At 46.2% G+C, this 25,763-nt stretch overlaps 1 protein-coding gene across 1 annotated transcript; it reads left to right on the top strand.

Annotated features, from left to right (window-relative positions):
• Positions 1-9,480: 9,480 nt before the first annotated feature.
• Positions 9,481-25,374, top strand: LOC311155986 (histamine N-methyltransferase-like). The gene is made up of 7 exons (XM_084209550.1): positions 9,481-9,614; positions 12,462-12,651; positions 13,472-13,524; positions 17,811-17,918; positions 21,192-21,322; positions 21,862-21,955; positions 24,155-25,374. The coding sequence occupies exons 2-7, from the start codon at positions 12,515-12,517 to the stop codon at positions 24,508-24,510; spliced, it is 879 nt and encodes a 292-aa protein (XP_084065676.1). The 5' UTR covers positions 9,481-9,614; positions 12,462-12,514; the 3' UTR covers positions 24,511-25,374.
• Positions 25,375-25,763: the final 389 nt, after the last annotated feature.

The following is a 25,763-nucleotide window of genomic DNA, read 5'->3' as shown; positions in this document are numbered from 1 at the left end:
TGGCAATAGATTCAATCAGTCTCAGTCCATTAGCTTAACTAATCAATAGCTTTAAGTGCCATAATGCTGTCTCCTACTTCATCACAAAAGCTGCAAACTTACAGGAGGCCACGTGTAATTACAGGCACTCTCTCCATTAACTTCAGGGAAATTAAACAGCCAATATTTGGGTGTCTGGCAGGTTACTTCTCTCAGGAAAGCTGGCACATCCAACTCAAACAGAGCTGATTAATGGGAAAAAAAGGCACATTTTTATCAAGGCTTTTCATGATGTTATCATGTCACTGTCACCCCAGCAGCTCAGGATGTGTTTTGGATGGCAGATCTGCATCTCCCCACTGCACTTTGTCTTGCTGGCCACAGCTGCAGAGGCCTGAGACAGAGATGTGCCCCTGATTTGGAATGACTGCAAAAGACCCCACTCTCTTGCTCTGGAGTGAGAAAATCCTTCGTGAAAATTGCAAGAAATAACACCAAAGGGACAAAAACCCCCACAGGTAATAGTAATATTACTATATTATTATATTTTATATATTATTATATTTTATATATATATATTTTATAAAATTATTTTATTATATTTCATAGTAATATCATTATATTACTATAGTATTAGTGTATATAGTATAGTATATAGTATACTATAGTATATATAGTGTGTATATATATATACTATAGTAATAGTAATAGTAAACAATGATGACAGCAACAACAACAACAATATGATCCTCCTCACAACTTTTTTTGCTTGTTCCCATGCTGTAAATCCTCTATCTGGAAAAAAGATGGCTCCTAAATTTTATATTAAGCTTCCTTTAGAAAGCAGATGTCTGCCTCTGGGAAGCCAAAAGTGGACCACATTTGCATTTTCGTGCCTGAAGGCTGGAGGCTGGACCTTTAACCCTGCATTACCAGAGCCAGGGGGTACATCCACAGCCCAGGTCTCTCCACTGGGCTCTGAGTTGTAAAACTCATTAACTATAGCAAGCCTGTGGTTTTTTTCAATTATTTTTGCCATAACTGTAACCAATTCCAATTCTCTTTGCCTTTTCAGGTACTGTACCCATCCTTGTGTATCCTAATTTGAAAGATGTTCCCTGCTGCTTTCCCCCACTCTTCCCAGTTCCCTTGGAATCTGGATGTGACTGCAACAGGAAGAAAAGCACCCAGAGCCTGGCCAGGAGTGACTCCTACCACTGAAATCAGGAGCAAGTCCTGAAGTGCTTCTTTTGTCCTCATCAACTCTGCCGGGGGTTGTCAGAGCAGAGACCAAATCAAACCCAAGCAAAACACCAAATATGATCTGCAGAGCAGGCTCATCCCAGGGTAGAGATTGCAAAGAGGATTCCTGCTCAATAAAAGCATGAATGCACCTATATATAAAGAAACTCAGAGGCTTTTGTCTGTGGGAAGATGAGAGGTGAGTAGGGATCAAAATAACAAGATGGCAATGTAGCTTTCTAATAAAAGTCTTCAGAGTAACTGGTCCCAGGTTTATTTAATCAGGAAAATAGCTGTGAGTTTAAATAACTTGCAATATAAAGCCAGCACAAAGGAGAGAGTGAACAGGCTGGGTTGGATGGGTCTGTATCTTGCAGGAGGATATGAATTTGAAAGAAGCAGTGACACTTGAAAACTGCCTGCAATGGCACCAGCTGGATTGAGGGGAGAGATAGAAATGGTATTAAAAAAAATATTATTTCCAGCAGCAGTTGCAGGCCTACAGGGCAGAAAGGGAAGTGAGAGCAGGGATCATGGAAAGAGATAAGAGGGCAGGTGAAGACACCACGCTGGGAATGGCAATTGCTGGGGCTGTAACAGGAGAAGGAGCTCAAAGGATGCAGTCAGGACAGAGCTGCCTCCCCCAGGTCTGCAAACTGACAGCCAGGCTCCCTGCAGGCATCCCTCACTGCCCCTTCCATCCCACTCATGGCCTTCTGGAACATTCCTTTGTTCCAGACACAATTCTTCACATCTGGCTTCAGAGCAAATAAACACCTTCAGTTTAAGGCTTGAGGAGACAACTGTCATTTCTTTGGGAATGGCTTTTCACAGAGAGGGGGAAATCCACAGTACTTCTAGGGGAGCTTTAAGATGGCCTTTTCAGCATCTCTGGCCGAAGCATGAATGGACTCTGCAGGGAGGAGCTTCCAGTCAAGGCTCCTGTTGGCTGCAAATTAAGTTGTAATTAAAAAAAAAATTAAATGACAGCATTATCCATGAAAAGCCCTTGTACATTTTCACTGGAGCAATGTTACAGCACTGTGTCAAGGGCTCTTGCATGATCCATGTACCTCGCACTGATAAGTACTAGCAAGTAAAAGCAGTGCTTTTGTGCTGATATTTCACTGTGAAATCCCACATTTGCAATGTCTTTTGGCAGTAGGTGGTACACTCAGCTCCAAAATTAATATATTAGCTCAAACTGTAGTATAAATTAAAGCATGGCTGTGTTCAAAGCCAAGCTTCAGCATGGCTTTGGAGAGGAGCTTTGTGCATTGGCAGGTGGTGAGAAAGCAAGGGGGGAATGGCTTAAAATGAAAAGAGGGCAGGCTTAGATTGGATGTTAGGAAGAAATTATTTTTTGTGAGGGTGAGGAGGCCCTGGCACAGAGTGCCCAGAGCAGCTGTGGCTGCCCCTGGATCCCTGGCAGTGCCCAAGGCCAGGTTGGATGTGACTGGAGCAACCTGGGATAGTGCAAGTTGTCCCTGCTCATGGCAGAGGGTGGAACAAGATGATCTTTAAGGTCCCTTCTAACTGAAACAATTCTGTGATTCTCTGGCCAGCCCTGATGGGCTGCAGACCCTCTCACTTTCCACCTGCAATGGCAGATCCTGGGGTCTAACTGCACGTGACAGTGGTTGATCATAACATCTGGCATTAAAAAAAAAGGTGAAATCATTGGTAATAGCAGTTTGCAGAACTGTCAGTGTGTTTCTGTGGTCCTGCCTGCAGTTTGTTTAGTGGCTGTGAGTGGCACAGGGCCATTGAAGCTCACTCTGCTGGGTGTGCCTGCTGGGAATGAAGGGCTGGAATGGCCAAGGTCAGAGCAGAGCAGCCCCCCCAGCCAGCCATGCTGCTCACAGGATCACTTGATCTGTATTTTTCTTATTCCTTCACCTCTGACCCATTGTGAGGCCCAGGAGAGATAAAAACAGCAGGAGCTGAGCTTCACCTCCCATCTGTGCCCCAAGGGGGGCTTGGGGCCACACAGTTCCCCTGAGAACATCCCGTGCTGCTGAGCCCTCTTCCCACACAGGCACTCCTAAAGCTCACTGGCCCTCTCTTTCCACGCAGATTCTCATCAGGAACCTGTGGGAACATCCCACCATTGTCATTAAGAGAGCAGAAGGGGAAAAAGCTTTGGGATTGTAAGGGGGAAAAAAAGAAGAAAAAAAGGAAAATAATTAAAAGGAAAGTAAGTGACTGGTCTGGAGGTGCTGGGTGCAAAGCCCCATTTTCAGGATGCTGTTCTCTGTCCCAGGAAGCAGAAAGAAAAAAATATGGAACATTTCATAAAGAAATATGGAGTATTTTAGATCTAAAGGTTGCCATGGCAATGTAATGCCCAAAGTGGTGCACGGGCTGTGCACCATAGAGACAGCAGGGGTGCCACCCCTGTGCTGGCACTGCCAGCTGCCATCCAGCCCAGGATCCCACAGGCTGAAGGGAATCAATTTTGTCTAAAGGACACTCTTCACCAGGTCAGGGTAATTCACATGTGGGGCTTGGCATGGGTGGTGGCTTACAGACATCTGAAGTGCTCCTAAGACAACTTCACACAAAGATTTTGATTGTGAGAGTTGTAAGCAGCTACTGCTGCCATTGAAGGGGAGTGAGTGTGCCTAAACCCTTTCCAAAGCTTAACATAAGTTCCCACAGGAAGAGATATGAAGGGCATGAAAATGTTACACTTGAAGCAGAGAGATTTAGGAGGCATGTGAGCCACGCCAAGGAGTTCCAAGTGGAATATTCAAATTATGCTGTGACGGCAGGCACTGCTCCCCCTGCATTGCCCTGTCAGAGCAGGGCACAGGCAGACAGCAGTGCCATGTGCTCAGGGGGATGATGCCTTTTCAAACACAGCCTAGAAGAAAGCCCTTCTAATTTTGGTTGATTGCTTTTCAAGTGTGGCTCGTTCAGATCTTCTTTGTCGCACCAGCTCTTGAGGGAACAGCTAGAGGAGGAGGAAAGGGGAAATTAGTAATGAGAAGAAGGTGCCAATGGGAAGTGGATATTGCAGAAATAGCACAAATATAGGAAAGACAGCCATCTTTTGAGCCAGGAATGTTTGTTTTGGGAAAAACAACTATTGCTGTTACAAGTGAAAATGAATTAAAACACGAGCAGGTATTAAGAGCAGCATGACTTCTGTCTCACTTCATGCTTTTATCATTCCTGGGGCTGAAGCTCCCCTGAGTCAGCCTGGTACCAGGGGCAGCCCCTCATGACAGTCTCTGAGAAACAATGCCCAAGTTGTTATTTTTAATTCATAGGTTGTTGGCTCTTTCTGTCAGTTCTCTCCTCATATCATTGCATCTTCAAAAGAGAAAATAATTATTCCCATATATGGGTAAAATGCACTAAGAATTTTTTTTTTTCATAATGAATTATTATTGTTTCCTAAAATGTGTAGAAAACCTGAATCAGCAGGAAAAATGGCACAAAAAAAATCCATCTTCTCTTGCCTGGCATAACTCTGCTTTCCCATAACATCAATAACATGAGCCAGGCCTTTGCTGAGTCCTTCATGCTTCTCCAGCACAGAAAAAAGTTTCTGGGCAGAGATTGCAGTCCCCAAGAAAAAATGAGCTCCGCTCAGGGCTAGCAAGAAGCTGGGGGGTTTGTGTCTTGTCCATGGCTGCTTGTGGCTTCCCAGGACAAGAGCTGCTCATTCTGGATGATTTCCAGCAGCATCTCCTTTTACCTGCTCCTTCTGGCGTAGAGCACCTGTTGGTGAAGGTGTGACCATCCTCACCCACCTCCAAAACCAGGCTCAGTAATGAAATCCCCTTACCAATGTTTTTTTTTCAAATTGAATTTCTTTCTGAGATCAATTCAATTAAGAATTTCAGTTTCAAATTGCTAATTGAAATGCTCTAATATTTTTGGTTTTTTTTCAGTCTGGGAATAGAGCGCTGATTTGTTTCACTAATTGCAAGCCAGGAATTTGGAGGGCTCCATAATGAGATATTTCACAAACAATTTTTGGTTCAATTAACTTCAGGAGCGGGAAAAGCAAAATTACTTTAACTAAGGCACATGTTTGTAAAAATTTAATCTATTCCTCAGATGTACTGGGGAAGATAAAAAGACACATTTGTTGAACAAATCATTTCTCAGCAGACAAGTTCAGGTTTTGCCTGTTGCAATTTCTTTCTGTATTATGACAACAAAAAGTGAAATACAGCTAGGTATTATTATTTTTGCTCTTTCCCCCCTATTTTTCTTTTACTATCATCCATTTTAAAAACATTTGGATACTGTCCTTAATAAGATGCTTTAACTTACAGCCAGCCCTGAAGTGATCAGGCAGTTGGATTAGCTCATCATTGTCCTTCCAAATGAAATCCTTTTCTCCTCTCCTCTCCTCTCCTCTCCTCTCCTCTCCTCTCCTCTCCTCTCCTCTCCTCTCCTCTCCTCTCCTCTCCTCTCCTCTCCTCTCCTCTCCTCTCCTCTCCTCTCCTCTCCTCTCCTCTCCTCTCCTCTCCTCTCCTCTCCTCTCCTCTCCTCTCCTCTCCTCTCCTCTCCTCTCCTCTCCTCTCCTCTCCTCTCCTCTCCTCTCCTCTCCTCTCCTCTCCTCTCCTCTCCTCTCCTCTCCTCTCCTCTCCTCTCCTCTCCTCTCCTCTCCTCTCCTCTCCTCTCCTCTCCTCTCCTCTCCTCTCCTCTCCTCTCCTCTCCTCTCCCCCTCACAGGGCAGCCTGGATGTGTGCATGCAAAGCTTCGAAAATTTCCATTTTAATAAAAGTAACCTTGGAGGAGCATGAGCAATAACCTGTCTGTTCTTTGGCACTGACAGTTCAGTTGTCCTGAAAAATGAGATTTTGCGAGGCCGGCGCAGCGCCGCCGTTATCAGCCCAGCTCCCATCAGCGTGTGCTTTATTGGGACACAGCAGAAATTATTCCTCAGACATTAGCAATGTCTCACTCCTGCTTTGATCAGCCTGGCCGTGTCTGATTACATCAGATCCAGAGGTAAGCCAAATAAACTCCTGGATCTTTGGGCTCAGATATTTGGGGCATCTACAAATGCTTTGAAATCTGGTTACAGGGTAGAAATTAGGGAGTTCCTGTGCAGCCTTTCCTGCTCCTTCTGCCTCTTTCCAGTTTCCTAGACCTGACCCAAAACTCTGTGTTATATTCAGGTGGGGGGGACATTACACATGGATCCATCTCCTGAGCTTAGCTTTTCTCAGCTGAGGCTCCAGCCTCTGGTCCCTGCTGCAAAGGGATGGATCCTCCCCCAGAGGAGGGTCACTGCCTTCATGTGTGGTCTGTTCTGGCACTCCCATCCCTTCTGAGGTAAAACCAACATTGCACAGCCTTCATCTCCTGTCTTCACATGTAGGCAGTACCCTGCTTGTACCTTGGTTTTTGCTATCTTAGATAAGACTTTTCATCTCTGAAGGCATCAACAGATTCACCAGCTAGCATGGCTCTTCTAAACCATCAGTGATAATTTTTTTTCTGCTGTTTCCACTTCTGCCATGGGACTGATGAGGCTGTTGGAGCTTGTGGATCAGCACAGCCCAGGGGGCATGGCTGGTGGCCATCCTGGGAGCCTGGAGCATGGTGTGATCCCCTCCCCTTTTCCTCCACCTAGGGCTATTGCCCAGCATCACTTGGAGCATACCTGAATGGATCAGTGATTTATTTGGACCTTCAACTCCTTTCCCCTTCTTCCCAGAGTATAAATTTTCAGCCCAAACCCACCCAGCTGTACTCCAGAGAAGAAAATAATCTGCAGGTGTTGGCTGTTCCCACCTCTTGACTCACCTAAGGAGCCAGTGACAGCTGCTTGTGTCCTTGCCAGGCTCTCAGGGGGACTTGTCTTACTCACAACTTTGTATTTCAGTTTTATTCTACCTCACAGTTGTCCAGGTATCTGCAGAGCTGTGAATTGTCCCTTGAGCTGTCATGACAGAGAAATGTTTAATATATTATTTCCAACATATTAATGCCCTTAGGGCTTGTAGGATTTCCTTTCAATAGCTCAGCCTCCTGCTATCTAAGACAGTGCTGTGTATTGGAGGACACAGGGTAGAATGGGACAGGAAGGTGATTTTTCATAAATAAATATTAAGAATCTCTGGCTGGCGCATCCCTGGAAGGGTTCAAGGCCAGTTAGATGGGGCTTGGAGTAGCCTGACCTAATGGAAAGTGTCCCTGCCCATGGCAGGGTTTGGAATGAAATGATCTTTAAAGTCCCTTCTAACACAACTATTCTATGATTCTGTGATGGTTCTATGATGTCAAATAGTGTACAACCATTGATGAACAAACCCATAGCCCTGCCAGGTCTGTGTGTGGCCAGCTCCTCTGCAGGGTGTCACTTTACAGAACGATGCTCCCTCCTGGCCCTGGTCCTTCTCTGCTGGTTCACAGCCTCTGGCTCAGCAGGGCCCTGCCCTGGCACTGGGCTAGGCAGTGGTGCAGCCCCCCCAGATCCCCAGTGTCCCTGCTCCAGGGCAGCACTGAGCACACATCACACTGAAATGGCTGGGATTTTGCTTAAAGCTCACACAGTGAGTCCCCAGGGGAAATTAAAGAAGCAAAGTAACAGCAGCATCTTTTATTTTCATAATGCACTTAAAAGCACCAGATGCACATAATCTTTATTTTTGGCTCTCTAAACTTAGGCTTTCATATTAAATGGCAACTGGCACTTGGAAGACCCATACTTAATGCTCTACAGAGGGGGAAAAGTGTTGGCCAGATGCACTGAGTTTATTTTCTTTAGACCAGCTTGCACAGCTTTGGTACCAATTCATACAAATTTCTAGAACTGCACAGAAAACCAAATGCCACTGATGTTGCTGTTCAGCTATGTTGGAACAGCAGTGCTTATCACCAGTACAGAGCCAGGACAGGGTTCCCTGGGTGGGAGCTGTGGCTGCAGAAGGGACATTTGCTGGGACACTGCAGGCCAGTAGAAGCTGGCTCGATTTGTGGCTGATGGGGGTACTTAGAGTTTCATTTTCCTCAAAACACCCCTTGAAAATAAAGTCATAGAATTAGAGAACCACAGAAAAGGGGTTAAAAGGACCTGAAAGACCACCTGGTCCTAAGATCCCCTGCCATGGGCAATTGAGTCATGATTGTTGATTTGAAAGGGCAAAACTGTTGCTGGTCTCCCCATTCTGCCTTTGTGGATTTGGCATCACTCTTTGAAGCACAGAATCATAAAATATGGTAGGTACTAAAACACTGTGGTATTGCTGCTCCTGGTGAGGTCTTTGATGGAGGGCTTTGTATCTCATTCCCTCAAACTGGAGAGGAAATGGTGCTGTGAACAGAGAGAGAAAAAATTGCAGTGGGTGTTGCCTTCACACACAGTCATTGTTCTGGCTGAACAATTTTAACTGTTGATATGAAATCTTCATTTGAGTAAACTCTCAGCTAAATGTCAAACTGCAGCCATTCTCCCTGTAACTGTGCCTTTGAAAGCATCGTTATTAATATTACTGGTATTATTTTATGTGACTTTTAGCATGTGAACAGCTCATTTCTCCTTGAACAGTTCATTTCTCTATCTAACTCCAGAAGGAAAACTTCTTCATTTAACTTAAAAAATATTCCTTCTTGCTAAACGTGGAGAAGCAAAGGCAAAAAATAGGGCAAATGTGTGGTGCCCTGAGCACCAAATCACAATGTGATAGCAGACACGGGTCAGTGGTTTTATCCATACTGGTGTTCCTTGGGATAAAGCTGCTCCTGACAGGGCTGCAGAGGGTGCACAGTACTTGGAAAATGCTTAAGCTCTGGAAAGTGAGGGATAAGAAGAATATCTGCTGGCAAGAAAACCAGCTGAAAAAGCAAGATTTTCTCTAATGGAAGGGTTCTATAGGCAAGCTGCAAATGATGCTGCCCATCACCCCATGCCACACACTGAGACAATTATTTCCAATTTGTCAGGAGCTGCATTTTCCATATTCCACTGGCAGGACTTCATTTGCCACCCCTGCTGTAATTAACACAGGGGTAGAGCTCCGTGTCTGGATGTTCCCACGGCAGGGTGGCCGTGCCAGGTGTGTCCTGGGGGAGAGAACTGGTGGGGAACACATGGAGAGGGGACATGGATGTGGCAGGGCTGGAGCTGCCCCCTGCCTCTCCGGGCAGCTGCTGCCATATGAGGGTCTAACTCTGCTTCATCCTCAGCAGCTGCTGCCATATGAGGGTCTAACTCTGCCTGCTCCATCCTCCGCAGCAAAACCTCTCCCGTGACGCGGCCGCGGGGGTGGGACGGCAGGGATGGGATGGGGCTGGGAGGAGGCGCCTGGACGGGAAGGTGGCTGGGCGGAAAGGTGGCAGGACCGGGAGGGGACCGGCTGGGAGCACGCCCCCGGAGCTCACAGCATCCCTGGCACAGCCCCGAGGGGCGCAGAGCCCCCCAGGTAAGCCTGGCCGCCCGGCAGGCAGCGGCGAGGGAGCGCATCCCGTCCGAGCGGGATCCCGCTGCCGCTGGCACACGGAATCCCGCGCTGGTAAACCCAAAGTGCCCCGATCACTCGGTTTGCTGCTTTCACCGGGAGGGCTTAAAGGGTTTTATGGCGAGTTTAAAGCAGGTTTCACTCTGCCGGCGCAAAGCAGGGGCGGATCAGGTAACTGCGGCATAAACAGTGTCCGCTTTCAAAGCTCCTCTGTCTTTCTAGGGAGGCACGAATATGTTTCGATTATCACTGACCTTACAAGTTTCTATCAGCCTGATTCAGAAAACAGTCCTTTCCTTCCTTCTCTTTACTAATTTTTAAAGTTAACTGGCCTCAATTCAAACAGTAAAAAAACCACAGAATGAAATAAATGGGGCAAATTCCAACAGCCAAAAGTGTAATGAAAGAAACAAGAAATTCCTTGAACTGCGCCCAACATGGATCTCGGCTGCTCATTAGAGACTGCTGAGTTGTGGATGTTGGCAAATTAAATCATGGGAAGTAGAGGGAGGAACAGGGAAAAGGGTCAATTATCTGAATCTCCTCTTATAAACTGCAAAACTTTTTTTTCAAGATTGAAGGTAGTAAAAATATATTAGCAGCAAACAGCAAAGCTTCCTTATGCACTTAAAATAAAAAGCGAGGAGTCAGGCATAGCAAAGGAATGGGTAAACACAAAATACACAATTGTGTTTTCAGGGTGGGTTAGCAATGAGTGATTCTCATCCAAGGTACATCCAGGAGTTTCCTTCCTTGCTATCTCTGGAAAAATTCCCACTTGGATTCCCCAGCTAATTCAGATGTTGTTGGGTGTTTGAGTGCTGCTCATCTGGGTCAAGGAGGGGTTGTCAGTCAGAGGCTGACAAAGTTTTTAAAGCTGTCCCATCTACCTGTTACCAGTGTTGTACCAGCTTGTTTTTCATTAGTGCTCTTTAAAATGCTCAGTTTTGCTATTTTTTCACTTGAAAGTATCCTTGCTGTCTGAGAAGGTGGGGAGCAGGAAGTGTACCAAAGCCAGTCTGCCTTGGAGGCTCTATGGCTGGAAAATCAACCTTGGGACCTGCTCCAGAGGTCACCACTGGTCTTTGGGACTGCCACAAAGAGAGCAATTATCAGCCATTGCTAATTGATTATGAATTCTCAGCCATTGCCAATGGCTCTGGTAGCAGCAGTGGCTGGAGGAGGTGAATTGTCACCAAGTTTCACCAGCCCCTTCCTGCAGGAGCCTTTGGGATCTGAGGAGATTTGGCCCATGGGCTGTAAAACCAAAATGTGTCACGGCTTGGATGTTACCTTTGTCACAGGCAGAGAAGAAAAATGGGCAAATTTCCAAATGTCAGTGGAAAGGGGGCAGGAGAGGGATGTGGGCAGCTGCTCAGCATGATGGCTGTCCCTAGAAATAGTTCCTAGAAATAGTTCTCCCTGCAGCAGAAAGAGAATAAGAGGATGGTCAGGCAATGTGGATCTATCAGGAAGGAAGAAATTGTTCCAAGCCCATCTTTCTGCTGGTGTTCAGGGGAGGAGATGCCACCATTGTGTAGGACATTCTCATAAACAAGTGAGGAAGATGTGGCCTTGATGAGACAGGTATCATGTGAGTGGAAAACTGGTTGCACAGTCAGAAAATTTGTCAGAAGTTCACTGCCAGAAAGGGAGACAATGGCCAATATGGACCCAAGCCTGTTGCTGTTGTTTCTGTTTATGGTTTGAAGGAGGGACGAGATATTTTGTGTTATTTGCTGTGCAGCTGGGAGGGACTGGAGCACAACAGAGGCCAGATTTATAATTCAAAGGGACCAGAGGAGCAGTCTGGGAAAAGCGTGTGATTTGATTCCAGTCATGCTGGTGAGTGAAGGCAGCGGGTGCAGGGTCTCAGTGGAGCCAGGGAAATCATCCTGGCTGTGCTGGGAGCCAGGAAAAGCAACAGCTAGGAGGGTTGTGTGCTGCACTTCAGCACCAATGGGATTTGGCTGGAGAGAGTCCAAAGGGAACTGTAAAAATAGCAAGAGGTGGCTGGGATGTAACCTCTGCAGGAAAGCCAGAGGGGATGGTAAGAGACACCAAGGAAATGCAGTGCATCCTTCAGCATGGGGCCCCTGAGGAGGGAGAGGGTTCCCCCTTCTCCTTCAAGATGTGATGAACTTAAACTGCAGTTTAAGAGAGGGTAAAGACATCTTTGTGCAGTTTTTAAGGTGCAGTCTGACACTTCCCTGGTAACATGCTTTGCTTTCCCCACTCCTGATTGCCTGTGAGCCTGGTTTAGCACATCTATTCCAGTAACTCACGTGGCTTTGGTGAATTAGCTACTTAACCCATGGGAATTGTACCATTATCTTCAGAAGAACTGGAAAAATAAAGTGCATTTATAAGGTTTTTATTGTTTTCACCCCACCATCAGCATTCCATTTAAGAACAATCAAAAGATTAAAAAAACAGATAGAGACATCTGCCAGCGTCTCTGGAGATGAGTGTTGCACTTTCTTCAAATCCAGACCCAGCCTTTGGAGCCTCTCCATGCCTTCACAAAAGAGAGAAAGAGAGGATTTTTTTTTTTTTTTTTTGTATTTAAGAACCATCTAAAGACCCTTTTACTGTGTTTAAACAGAGTCCTGTGTCAGCAGAGTAAAAAATGCTGGCACTTGCTCTGCACAGATTAAAGTTGATAAATTACCCATTGCTGCTTGGACCCCATTTGCCGTTTCTATTGCAAGGTTGTGTAACGCTCCCAGGCAGTGGCAGGGCCGGGCACGTGGAGCAAAGTCCAGGTGCAGGCTGGATTTTCCCCTCCAGCACTTTTCATTCCTTCTCTAGCCCTGAGAGCAGAGCTGCAGGGAGCAGCCTGTCCCCTCCTGCAGCCTCCCAGCATGGCTTCACCCATGAGGAGTTTGCTGGCAGACCTCGACAGATACGTCCAGTCGTTCCGCGTCTTCCTGGAGAAGTCCACGGAGCACCAGAGCATGCAGGAGTTCGTGGAGAGGCACCTGCCTGACCTCATAGCCAGGTAACCCCAGCTTGGGGGGCCGCCTGGGAGAGGCAGATTGCTGCTCCCTGCCCTGTCTGTTGGCTGGAGGCTCCACTTGCACACTGGCTCTGGATGGGGCTCTCCGGGATGGAGGCTGCCTAGCAAGGGGATGAGGCTGCATTGTTTCCTTGCACACAAATGCAGCTGGCCCTGAATCAGCTCTGAAATGCTGCAACAGACATTACATTCTAGCATCAAACTTGATGGAAAGCAGCTTTTAAAAGCAAGCTTTTAAGGTGATATTTAGTGTTTCTCTAGGATGGCTGGATCATGCTCCTGCTTTGCCTGCCAGTGTGTGTCCTTTGCTGGACACCTCACTTTGCAGGCTGGCTTGGGAGCAGGCAGCCAGCATCAAATCCTGGCTCTGGGGGGCTCTTCCCAGGGCTTCATGGCCTCACAAAGGGATTTTAGGAGCTTTGCACTCTCCCCTCTCCCTCCCCATTTTGCATCATGCAAAAGTTCTACAAATAATTTTTAAGCTGCTGGTCCAGACCTGGAGGGCTCTGTTCCTCAGAGCACAGACACAGAAAAGGCCTGTGCTTGCTTCTGCTTGTATTTCCTCATAATAAAAGCAAAATGCCACCTCTACAAATTGCCAAAATAATTGGAAATCATGAATGTCCAAAGGGGAAGAGTTCTGAATCTGATCCCTCCTGCATGCCTGTGTACACACACATTACATTTGGGTTTTGCACTGCAAATTTTAGTCTTGCTGGGATCCCCAGTGTCTCACTCACATCATGCATGGAACCCTCTCTACTGGGCAGCTCTCCTAAAATGTAAAAATAATGTTTTTCAGTATTGGAAATGGGAAGTCTACAATCAATGTTCTAAGTGTTGGTGGTGGAGCAGGTATGTATGGACTTCAATATTGAAATGTTTTTTCCTTTTTTTTTTTCCTTAAGATTAGAGGACTAAAAATTGCAAAAGGAGCAGAGAGGGAAATAAGTCTTTTCTTGATAAGTCAGCTCTAGGGGACAGGTGGTGTTAGTTGGTGTGTGACCACATCATCTGAAAACAGCTTGTGCCTCCCCACTCTGATTCCTCTGTGTCCTCCACAAAAACCTCTCCTTCTACACCATCACTCCTCAAAGGCAGAGAGAAGCTTTAACTGCTCCACGGGGTTTCTGTACAAAAACAAAACAAGACAAAGCAAAACAAAAGCAGCAAAACCCCCCACCCAAACCCCAAACAAAATAATGTCTTAGATTCCTCAGAGTATAGCATTTTAACCTGCATTACAATATTCTCCCCTGTAGCTCTATTGAGGTGATAACTCTCATCACTGCTGTGTAAGAGCCGTGGCTGAGCTCTGCTTTGGCTGTGTTTGCTGACCACCATCAGTGTACAAGCTTCTCCTGGAGCTACTGCCCCCCAAAACACTGGGGCTGAGCATGAGCTCCAGAAGAAATCACAAATAAGAAGTCTTTTATCTGACATTCACTGAGTGGAAAAACAATGCCAGTAAGATCAAGTGGCTTCTTTTCATTAAATTCTTGGTTAAGTGCCCCCATAATTAAAACCTATGTTTCCTTCTCTGCCCATTAAGTCACCACACTTAAATTTTATATGAACAGTTAATTTAGTTTAAATGCTGCAATCATACCATCACCAAACACTAACCTCAGTTTTGTCAATCTCTCCTCCATGAAGTAATTGTGTGTAAATGGTGGGCATTAGCTGTAAAACAGACAGTGTGACAGAGCAGGAACACTGCTCTCCAAAGGAAACCATTAAGGAAGGAGGGAAGGAGGGAAGGAGGGAAGGAGGGAAGGAAGGAGGGAAGGAAGGAAGGAAGGAAGGAAGGAAGGAAGGAAGGAAGGAAGGAAGGAAGGAAGGAAGGAAGGAAGGAAGGAAGGAAGGAAGGAAGGAAGGAAGGAAGGAAGGAAGGAAGGAAGGAAGGAAGGAAGGAAGGAAGGAAGGAAGGAAGGAAGGAAGGAAGGAAGGAAGGAAGGAAGGAAGGAAGGAAGGAAGGAAGGAAGGAAGGAAGGAAGGAAGGAAGGAGGGAAGGAAGGAAGGAGGGAAGGAAGGAAGGAGGGAAGGAAGGAAGGAGGGAAGGAAGGAAGGAGGGAAGGAAGGAAGGAGGGAAGGAAGGAAGGAAGGAAGGAAGGAAGGAAGGAAGGAAGGAAGGAAGGAAGGAAGGAAGGAAGGAAGGAAGGAAGGAAGGAAGGAAGGAAGGAAGGAAGGAAGGAAGGAAGGAAGGAAGGAAGGAAGGAAGGAAGGAAGGAAGGAAGGAAGGAAGGAAGGAAGGAAGGAAGGAAGGAGGGAAGGAAGGAAGGAGGGAAGGAAGGAAGGAGGGAAGGAAGGAAGGAGGGAAGGAAGGAAGGAGGGAAGGAAGGAAGGAGGGAAGGAAGGAAGGAGGGAAGGAAGGAAGGAGGGAAGGAAGGAAGGAGGGAAGGAAGGAAGGAGGGAAGGAAGGAAGGAAGGAAGGAAGGAAGGAAGGAAGGAAGGAAGGAAGGAAGGAAGGAAGGAAGGAAGGAAGGAAGGAAGGAAGGAAGGAAGGAAGGAAGGAAGGAAGGAAGGAAGGAAGGAAGGAAGGAAGGAAGGAAGGAAGGAAGGAAGGAAGGAAGGAAGGAAGGAAGGAAGGAAGGAAGGAAGGAAGGAAGGAAGGAAGGAAGGAAGGAAGGAAGGAAGGAAGGAAGGAAGGAAGGAAGGAAGGAAGGAAGGAAGGAAGGAAGGAAGGAAGGAAGGAAGGAAGGAAGGAAGGAAGGAAGGAAGGAAGGAAGGAAGGAAGGAAGGAAGGAAGGAAGGAAGGAAGGGAGGGATTTTTAACAGGAACACTTTACTTAGTGCGGTACTTCACTCCCTGGCCAGAGGCAGTCCAGCTTGCCATCAATCAGTACATCACTTTGTGATCCAAAAATCCCCAGATCACCCAAGCCCTTCTCCTCTCTGGTTTGTTCTCAGCACGGCCCCTGTGAGGCCAGGAGGGAGCGGATCCCCAAACCCCCTCCAGCCGATCCCGGCTGCTGCGGGAGGGCGGTGATGGAGATGCCGCCCCGACCTCCCGCCCCTGCGCTCGCAGGGAGGAGGCACGGGGGGAAAAAGCATCTCCTCTGCGCTTTTCCACCTCGGGAGACAAGAACCCATCAATGCAGCATCCCATCCCGTTAGATCCCATCCCATTCCAGCCGCCCGAGCACCGCTGCCTTATTAAGTTCACACTCCAGCGCGCCGCACTCTGTACCTTTAAAAACCATAAAAGTCATCAGCGCTGCTATAAAGGAGCAACTGGGCTATAAACTATCCCGTTACGTAAAATGTTTAATTAGAAACTTAATGGCGAACATAGTGGTCGCCTTTAAAAGGTAATTGTGTTGGAGAGTTTAAATAATTCGGGTAGCCTAATTGCCAAATTGTTGATAATGCAAGCTGCCACCGATCTGAGTGTAAAATGCCTCGGGACACTTGTTTGCATATAAAAGAGCTAAAAGTGAAGACATTTAAGGCAGAGGATTAAATTATGAATCAAAGGGGTGGGGTTTTTGGTTAAAAGCAGTACAAGGGTGATTTGGCCACACAAGAGTGGAAGGGAATATTTTAACCTATCTGCATATGGAAATACAAAATTCTTTTTTTTTTTTTTTAAATCAGGACCTGCACAGCCTTTTCAAAGGACTAATCATTTTATGGGAAGTTGGTAAAGCAACCAAAAATCAAACTATAGCAGTAGTTAATTTCAAATTTTATGTTCCCAAATTTTACCACGGCAGATTACAGAGTGCAGGGCTTGCAGGGACAGCAAAGCTGCAGCTATTTCTGCTGCCTCAAAAACTCAATTTCCTCCCTCAAAGAACGTGCTTCCAGAGATGCCATGTGGGTGTTGGTGTTGCTGGTTGCTTTTAGTCAGACATGGAAGTCTGAGAAAATGCAACCCTTCCTCACTCTGTGTGTTACATCCTCTGGGCTCTAATGAGCAATTTAGTTCCCAGTGTTTTCCTTTTGTTCCTCAAATATTCTGCACGATGGAGCTAATGCTGAAGTGGTGGGAGTCCAGGGTTGTGAGAATGATGAGGGTGGGCAGAGGCTGTGCAGCTCCTCCTCCCACAGCCCCTCAGCAAGGGCCTGTCTGGCCAGCAGGGTGCCCTTCCATTCAGGGCAAAACTTTGTTCATTTGTAGGGGATTTTATAACATGGAGTTTTGTGCAAGCACAAATAAATCTTCCAGGACCAAGCTGGATATTTACTTGTAACCCAACCTCTGGATCTATTATTCGCTGTAGTTACCCTCTGTTTCACTCTTTCTTACCTTAATTTATTCTGCTGTTATTTTTTCCACCTAAAATCTATCCAAGCACAATAAGCAGAGGTTGGAGAAAGTCGAGCAAGCCAGCTGGATATTGTCCCTGGACTCATGCCTCGGTCAGAAATCCCATCCCCCTGAGTTTCCTACACTGCAGATGGGGTGAGATGGCTGGGAATGATGGAGCTATTTTTAAAGTTTGAAATCTTGGATCTACCGGTACATCCATCAATAAAATAATTATAGCTGGCCTGAGCAGTGTTTAGAGAGAACTCTTCCTCAACAAAAACATGAAATACAAGAATCTCTGGGGTATTCTGAAAACAAGGGTTAGCTAAACACAAATGGTATGTGCTCCATTCATCATTCTTTTGGGAAAAGTCACAGGACACTGAAGACAAACAGATATGAGTATTGTCTCTGATCCCAGTGTAAACACATATTCCCTTTCTCTCCCCCACATGACCTTGTAACCAGTGAGGTGCCTGGCTAAAAATGCTCCTACTGACTCCTAAGAAATCCTGCCAAGTTTGCTGGAGCCATGAGAGCTGGCACTGTGAGAGTCCTGCAGGATCTCCCCCCCTCGAGGTTAGACCGTGTCCAGAAATAGGGAGGGCAAGCATAACTTGTCAGGTTTTCCCCTGGCCCTGGTGGTGCCAGTCAGAGGGGAGAAATGAAGAGAGTTGGGACTGATATTTACATTTTTCTCAAATCCTAGAGCTCAATCTTCAGTTACAACCCACTGAGAAGGCAAAGCAGCTGCCTGGACCTGTGTGGTGCATCCATACATAAATGGCAGAAATCAATCTGCCAGGCTGGGGGTGTGATGGGGGTGGAGATTTCCTTTGCCTGAGCTTTGTTTTCATTCTCTGTTTTGTGTCTCCTGCTTCTTTAGGTGAGATGGACTTGCAGATCCTCTCAAAAATACGAGCCAGATATCCTGGGGTCACCATCAACAACGATGTGATAGAGCCAAGTGCTGACCAAATCTCCAAGTACAAAGGTATTTTTACATTAAATAAATTAAATTTGCATTAATTATTTTACATGCGTTTAAAAGTGGTGGATGATCCTATGTTCAAACGCCTTCTTGTCAGAACTCTCTCTTAAAAGTTTAAAAATTCAAAATTTCATGCTTTTTTGCAATCATTGCTTCTCAACAATGTTCACTCTGAGGAAAATCTTAGTCTCACACTGCAAAGCTCTCTGAGTGGCAAATGCTTGGCTAGACAGAGTTTAAAAGCTAAACAAGGTGGGAAGTGATGGGTGAGTGTATGGGAATGGAGTGAAATCCCAGCATTTCAGAAAGTTTCTCCACTTCAACTTGTGTTGAATCAGGATCCTTTCTTAGCATCAAAGGGAAAATTTCAGTGTCTCATGGTGATTCTCTCACATCTTAAAAATCGTTTCCAAGAAACACCTAAAGCTCACAGTGGGGCACTAAATTAGTAACCAGGCTTTGAATTAGAAAACACGGGGAGGAAAGCAGCAGTGATGGGAGAGGCTCTTGCCTGTGCTCTGGGGCTCAGAGCTTCTTTCCTTCCTTCCCCCAGCCCAAAGGTTTCATTCATGAAGGAAAATGGAACATTTTCCGAGGAGGGTTGAGTGTTAATGAGGGCACTTTGATCAAATCGCCCCACAAAGTGAGCACTAAACAGCAAGGCAGGGTTTGTTTGATTGTCCCTGGATTAGAGCCCACCAGGATCCACCCCCAGGTGGTGTTGAGGGAGGTGACCCCAGCCCTGAGCAGAGCTCACCTGGCCAGAGCCATCCTGAATGGATGTGACAGCGAGGAATGAGCCTCATCAGCTGGGTCTGCTGTGGAAATGCTCCAAACCACAGTACATACCGGGCTGTGAAATCACACTGTAAATCTCCAGTCTTGCTCTTGCTGGAGTCCTTAAAAATGAAGCATTCCCAGTGTGAATCAGCTTGTGGAAGTCAAAGGGGAAAAAAAAAATAACAATCCCTTTCTCCCTGCAGTGAGGTAGCTCAGAATCACTGGAAGCACCCAAGGCTCCCAGGAAAAAACCTAATTTTTTATATCTTTCTCAATTTAACACAGACCTGATCTTTTAAAAGATGCCTTGTGCAAAATCCCCAGTGCTCTTAAATCCCTGCAGGCTGAAATGGTGAGGGGTGGGCAACACAGCATCTTCTCTGTTTGTAAGGCACTGGAACAAAGAATTTCTGTCCTGTCTGGGCTACACTGGACTGGATTTGCTCTGAATCTTCCCAGTGGTCCCACCATCTACCACCAATTAGCTGGCAGTCCCATCCTACTGCACTGAGTTTCTTTCCAGAAGAAAGTTAAAGAAAATATAAAATGTTGTCCTTATTTTAAGTCTTATGCTAAACTAGAAATTAAATATTCATCTGAATTTCTCTCTTTAAACTCTCTTATTTGGTAATTAATCATGTCCCCAGTAGCTACCATTAATTAGGTTTCTGAGGCCTGAGATTTTCTGTAGAGAATTAGAAACATTATCTGCCCCTCTGAGGATTCAGTAGTTGTGTTTTCTCCATGGGAAGGAGAAGCCAAGCTCACGAGAGAAGCTCCTTGCTGGGATGTGCAGTGATGACAAACTCGGGTTTCTCTTAGGCTGTGGCAGGTGATGGAGGCTTTCCTCAAAGCCTGGTGGGCAGGCTGTGCCTTTCCCTCTCTCCTGGTGGAATGCCCTGGTGGCCCCACGGCTGAGCTGCATCCCCAGGGCACAGCTGCAGGCAGCCCAGTTCTGATGGCACCCACCAGGTACACAGCCAGTTCTGGCTGGGAAAAGAACCTGGGGGAAAAGGCAGGAAAACTTTTCATAATGGATTCAGATGAATATTTAGGCAGAAATTTACCATAATGCCAAAAGGAATTTGCACTTCCTAGAATTTGGATTTTGAAGGCCCAGCCTGGAGAGCAATTCAGTTTTCTTCCCAGCTCCACCTTGCAAACACACCCACAATTAAACTGGACCAGATTATTGGTGAGGGGACAAGAGCTGCTCCTGAGCTTGGAGCAGCAAATTAAATCTGGGCTGCCAGTGCTGGGGCCAGTGGCTGATAAATGGGAGCTAACAGAGTAACAGTGGCAGCATCTGAAAGGGGTGGCCCATTTCCAGGCACAGAAGAGAGGAGATAAGCACTGATGGAGCATTTCTCATCTGCCTGACAGGGACATGTCCAAATCAGAGCCCAGAGGGAGGAACATTGTCATTAGTGGTGTAAAGGCACTGGTCTTAGCAAGCTGTGCTGTTCTGAACATGTGTTCTGTAGCTAAGGCTCAGCCTGCCTTTGGGCCATGTAAGTTTTAAATTGATGCTAACTCCAGTGAAGCACAGGAGCTGAATCAGGGCTGCTTTGGCCTGGAGCAATCCTGAGTGCCAGGCAGCAGCACAGTGAGAGGAGCTCCATATGCCAGCAGATGGACATTAGTGTTCCCTACATTATGAAATCACCTCTCAGTTTTGCTCCCATAAAAACAAAGGGATGCAGTGATGAGCCAGGCCCTCGGTGTAACTTATTCTTTGAATCCACTTCTCCAAATTTCTGTTTTCCTCAGTTGCTGATGTGTGTTGTATTGAGATCTGAAGACACTCCATGTGTCACTCCTTAAAGCTCTTTGCTTTAAAACACTGTCATCCCTTTTGCCTGAAGCAGCTGGTCAGAACTTCTGAAAAATTATTTCAACACAGAAGCCACTGATGTCAAGAGAAGGGTCCTTGCTTTTGGAACAAAGCTCCTTCCCTCTCCTGCCAGTTATAAAAATTTAGAACAACACTTTTGCTTTTTCTGCCCTTCTCAGACTTTTAATTGTGCTTCTTTTCTCAAGAAATCCCTGCTTTGCTCCATCCTTGTTTGGGGCCCCATGGCCTGACTCCTGCTCAGCCATGTGGGTTTTGTGTGTCCCCCACAAAAGTGCTGGGGCCATCAGTCCTTCTATTCCCCCTGAAGTGTGCTGCTCCTGGCCTCATAACAATTCATGCCAATCAACATCTTTTAATTCAGCTTGAGCCAGTCATGGGGAAGAAATTACCTTTTTCTACCAGAGGAGCCCAAATGAGGGAGCAGAGGGAACAGCAACTCTCTGAAGATTTTGTCCTCTAAAGCCCTCTACAGCCTTCTCCTCACATGTGGGCTCAAGGTTTAAGATATTCCACTGCTGTGTTAAACTGGTACCAAAACTCTCTACCTGAATAGGGCTTTTGGATGTATTAAAGCTCTGAGTGGAAATCAGCCCCATATTTGCAATTGAGATAACTCTGTCCTGCCTTCTCCTCTGTTTCAGAGCTTGTGGCTCAGGCATCAAACCTGGAGAACATAAAGTTTACCTGGCACAAGGAGACAGCTAATGAATATGAAAGTCGAATGAATGCAGAAAAGAAGACTAAAAAATGGGACTTCATTCACATGATCCAGGTAAGAGTCTCTGCAAAGTAAATGCTGCCAAAGACTCAGCTGTTAAAAGTATGCATGAAGTATGTGACCTCATTATCCACTTGTAGGGGAAGAAAGGTGAGTTTACTTCCCAGTAATTTGAAGTGCTTTAGCATAAATGAACTGCAAAAATGAAAAGCAGCTTTGAGCACAGTAGTCCTATTAACCAGGCTGTGGGTGGCAGTCAGCTAAGAATACATTTTAGCTGGTGTCTTCAAAAGCTCCTTGTCCTCTCCATGAAATTGCCTTTGTATTTCCAAGCTCACCGAAGCCTCCACTGAAGAAAGGCAAATCTCTTTCTCTCAGGTTGGTGATAACAGAGCTCAGACCTGGCAGTGCCGGGGAGCAGGCAGGGCATGACAGCCCTGAGCCTGCAGTGGGATCCACTGCCCACCCCTTCCTCAGGTGCCTCTTTGTCCCTGCTTTTCTGCCAGGATTGTCCTGGTTTGGTTCCTTTTAACAGTGTTGTGGTAGTCACCAGGATGGCACTGCGTGTCTCTAAGCATCTCTGCTTTTCCCAGATGCTCTACTATGTGAAAGATATCCCAGCAACCGTCCGCTATTTCCACAGCCTCCTGGAATCACAGGCAAAGCTCCTCATCATCCTGGTGTCAGGTGAGAGCTGCTCCAGCAGCACTGCTCAGTCAGGAGAGGGCTCTGAGGACCTTTGGGGTTCCTGTGTGTAGGACAGGCCACAGAGGTGAGCAGGCATCCCCTAAAACCTGCCCTCTGTCTGTGTCTGCGTGGATTTATGAGCCAAAACCCCCTTGTCATGGGCACAGAACATCCTTCACTGCCCTTCCCCATCCTACAGCCTGCCTGGGTGGCAGCAGGGATCCTGCAGAGGAGAGGCTCCATCCTGCAGCTCTCACTCACAGGAGAGAGTGCTGGGAAAGGCTTTCCAGGCTGGGCACTGCATTTTCTCTCTCCCAGAGCCTCGTGGCATTAAGCAAACGGCTGCGGGGGCTCAGAAGTGCCATACAGCAGGTGTTGGAGCACATATGGTTCATTTTCTTTGCAAACTGCCCATTTCCTTAATATCACCATTTTGGGTACCAAACAGCGTTCTCAGGCTGTTTCAGATCTCACAGAGATGCTCTGTGGTCAACCCAGCAGGAAAGTGTTGGAGCAGAGTAAACGACAACCTTTTAATACTGTGGGCAAGGTATGCCAGAGACAGTGCAGTGGTGGAGTCTAATTTGACTCTAGAAAGCCTTTAATTTGCCTCAAAAGCTATGGAAATTTCAGCTGTGTAAACAGTCACATCTAGCAACTCTGAGAGCTATGTTAAGCATTATTTGTTCTCAGGTTTAAGCTTAATTTCTCATTGAATTTGGCCACTTCTGCAAATGTGATGGAGTTCCATTTATTTTGTTCATGAAGGATCCACTATAAAGTTACACTTCTGACCTGAATTTATTCAACTACTTTTTTTCCCCTAAATGAATATGGTTTGAAGTGTTTTCAAGCAGTTTACAACAAGAAATCTGTATTTGACATTATTTTAAAAAAACTGTTAATGTTCTTTGGCTGAAGGAGAATAGATCACAATATCAGGCTATTGCTGATTACCTGGATGTAGTTAATTAAAACTCTTTTCCAGTTGCTTAACCTGTCCCTTTGGATATTCATAAAATGTGAATGCAGAAAAGAATGTGTGCCTATTCAAAATTAAAATGATTAAAGTTCTGAGTTCATGAAAAGTATTTGAAGTCCTCTCTGGGCCAAATGACACTGTGTTTTCTGATGGAACAGAAATTGCTGGGGGCAACAAAAAAGTGGGAGAGAGGAGCAGGACTCAGAACAGCAGGGAGGAAAAGAAGGGGAAAACCTTGAGGAAAACAAGGGAATAGAGAGGGGAAGGAAGAAGTGCCATGAACATGAGCGCTGGAGCAAAAGGATTTACTGAAAGATCATCAGAACAAAGCTCATTTCACACAAAAGGCAATGTCATCCCCAGCGCAGACACATCAGGGTGATCCAAGCCAGCCTGGGAGCAGGGCTGGGGTCCCTGGGTGGAGGTGACAGTCCCGGTGTGCAGGGGCTGTGGCTCTGCTGCCAGTGCCTTGCAGACAGAAGCAGAGCCGTGTGCTGAGCCTGCCCAGAGCCATCCCGGCAGGGCTGGGCTCAGGTAGGGGATAATTGCTCGGCTCCAGTCACACACACTGACACCAGCACATTTCCTGCAATTAGCGCTCGGCGTTCCGTTTGCACGGGGTGAAAGAAAATATTGTCGCCTCTCTTCTAAACACCAAACTGTTCATTTGACTATAAATAACTGTTTGCAGATAAAGCAACTGCAAAACCACAAGTAACTGGTTTTAGTGCCTAGGGAGAATTATTGTTGTAACTTTCAAGAGCTGCTCGTTAGGCTCAAAGTTATTTTCATCCTGTCCAGTCATTCTGAGTAATCCTTCTAAAAGTGATTTACAGTAGAAATACCAAATCAGAGATCCAGGCTGAGGGGAAATAAAGATGTCAAGAGGTATGTGGGACTTTTCTCCTTACCCAGCTGGTTTGGTTTATAAAATGTCTCCTGAGAAGAGGTACACAAGCGTGAACTGCTCTGGCCTCAGCTGGAGGCTCAAGGAGGGTGCTGGAGCTCCAGGATAGGTGCCCACCCACTCCTGCAGCCCCCAAACCTGAGGAACAGAAGCAGGGGGACAGCCACCTCCACCGTGCCCCAGGACATGTCCCAGCCCTGGGAATATCCCACTTGCAATGAGGACAACTGCTAAAAAATCACAGTCAAAACTGCTTTCAAACAGCGTTTTTCCTTAACTCTGGGTGTTTTTCTGGTGGTTTATCTCTCAGGAAAGAGTGGCTGGGAAACGCTGTGGAAGAAGTATGGGCCTTCCTTCCCTTTGGAGGATCTTTGCTCCTATGTCTCCTCTGCTGATTTGCCCAGGATGCTGGATTCAGCTGGGCTGAAGTACCAGCTCTACGAGCTCCCATCCCGCATGGACATAACCGGCTGCTTCACTGAAGGGGACAAAGATGGGGAGCTCTTGCTGGATTTCCTGACAGAAACACTTGACTTTGCTAAAACTGCCCCTCCTGAGCTGAAGCATCAGGTGATGGAGGAGCTGAGAAGTCCTGGGTGCAGTGAAATCAGAGATGGGAAGGTGTTTTTCAATAACAGCCTGGGTGTAATAGTGATTGAGCCATGAGTCAGGCTCTTCTTCTTGGTCCAAAGCAAAGAGATACAAACTGTTGACAGCTGAAACGCATTTTTTCATCTTTTATAAATGGCTTAATTTACTTCAGCACTGATAATAACTTTTGGAGCTTGTTAGGAAATCAGTATTGACATCTGTTTTTATTAGTGAGCTTTAATACTTGATTAATTCTGCGCTAATCTACGACTGTGCAACTGACTAGGCAGTAAATTGTGCTTTATCATACAGATGTTGTGTAATCAGCTATAACTCAGGCCACCCATTCAGGCACTGCAGAAACCTAGGGAATTATTCCTTAGGAATAATTATTTTTAAGGAATAATCCAGAGCTACATGTGGCTCCACCATCTTAATTTAAAAACTCTCTACAGACAGACTAAACAAGCAAATTGCAGTTTCTTGGTGCAGCTGGCAGGAGTGCAGGCTCAGAATGACCAGCCATTGGGTGGATCTTTGATGGGATTTCTTGAGCTTGAGACTTCCAGATCTCATACCTGCAGCTACTGGAGGTGGCCTCACAGCTGCATGTCCTGTGTCTGCCTGCTCCTGCCTCTGCAGGCATCTCCATTCCATGGCACTGCTTCCCCTCTCTGTGTCTTTATGGTGTATCTGCAGAACAAGTTGTGTGGCACTACAGGAGGGAAGCAAGGGAAGATGGTTGAGGCACAGGGTTGGTAACAAACGTCCTGGAGAGGGGGATTGCAGTGGTGAGCCCTGCTGCAGAGTCTTTGTTAGGAAGCAGCTGCTGCAGTGGCACAGAGCTTTTTTTGTGTTTTTTAATTAACCACACAATGCTTCTGGTCCCAGCCTTGCCCTGTAATAAGGAAAATGTAAAAATAAACTCTGATACCAAAATGACTGGTTCCAGTAGCTTTTTTTTTTTTTTTCATTTTCAATGGCATTGTGTCAGGTAAATCTATATTTTATATATAAATCTATTCACTATACAAGGTATTCAGCAAGAAGGGGGTCTCACCTCCTCAGCCTCTTCTCCATGTGAGGCTGTTGTGGTTGATGCATTTGTTTTGCTAAATGATTTTATAGTTTTCAGAACTGTTTTCTCTCTACAAGGCACAATACATAGTGGGATACAATAGAGCCGCTTGAATGGATTTAACAGCCTGAATACTCAATTTATCCCCTGAGACAGGTGTGATTTCTGCCATTGAAATAATTTGATTCAGTGTTGAAATGGTTTACTTTAGGTAATACTTTAGCTGCAAGGAATGATGTTTTATTTTTGC

This window comes from Fringilla coelebs, assembly GCF_963513975.1.
Source record: "Fringilla coelebs genome assembly, chromosome: 7".
NCBI classification, from domain to species: Eukaryota; Metazoa; Chordata; class Aves; order Passeriformes; family Fringillidae; genus Fringilla; species Fringilla coelebs.
Note: the sequence above shows the minus strand (reverse complement) of the source record. Positions and strands in the feature narration are given on the sequence as shown.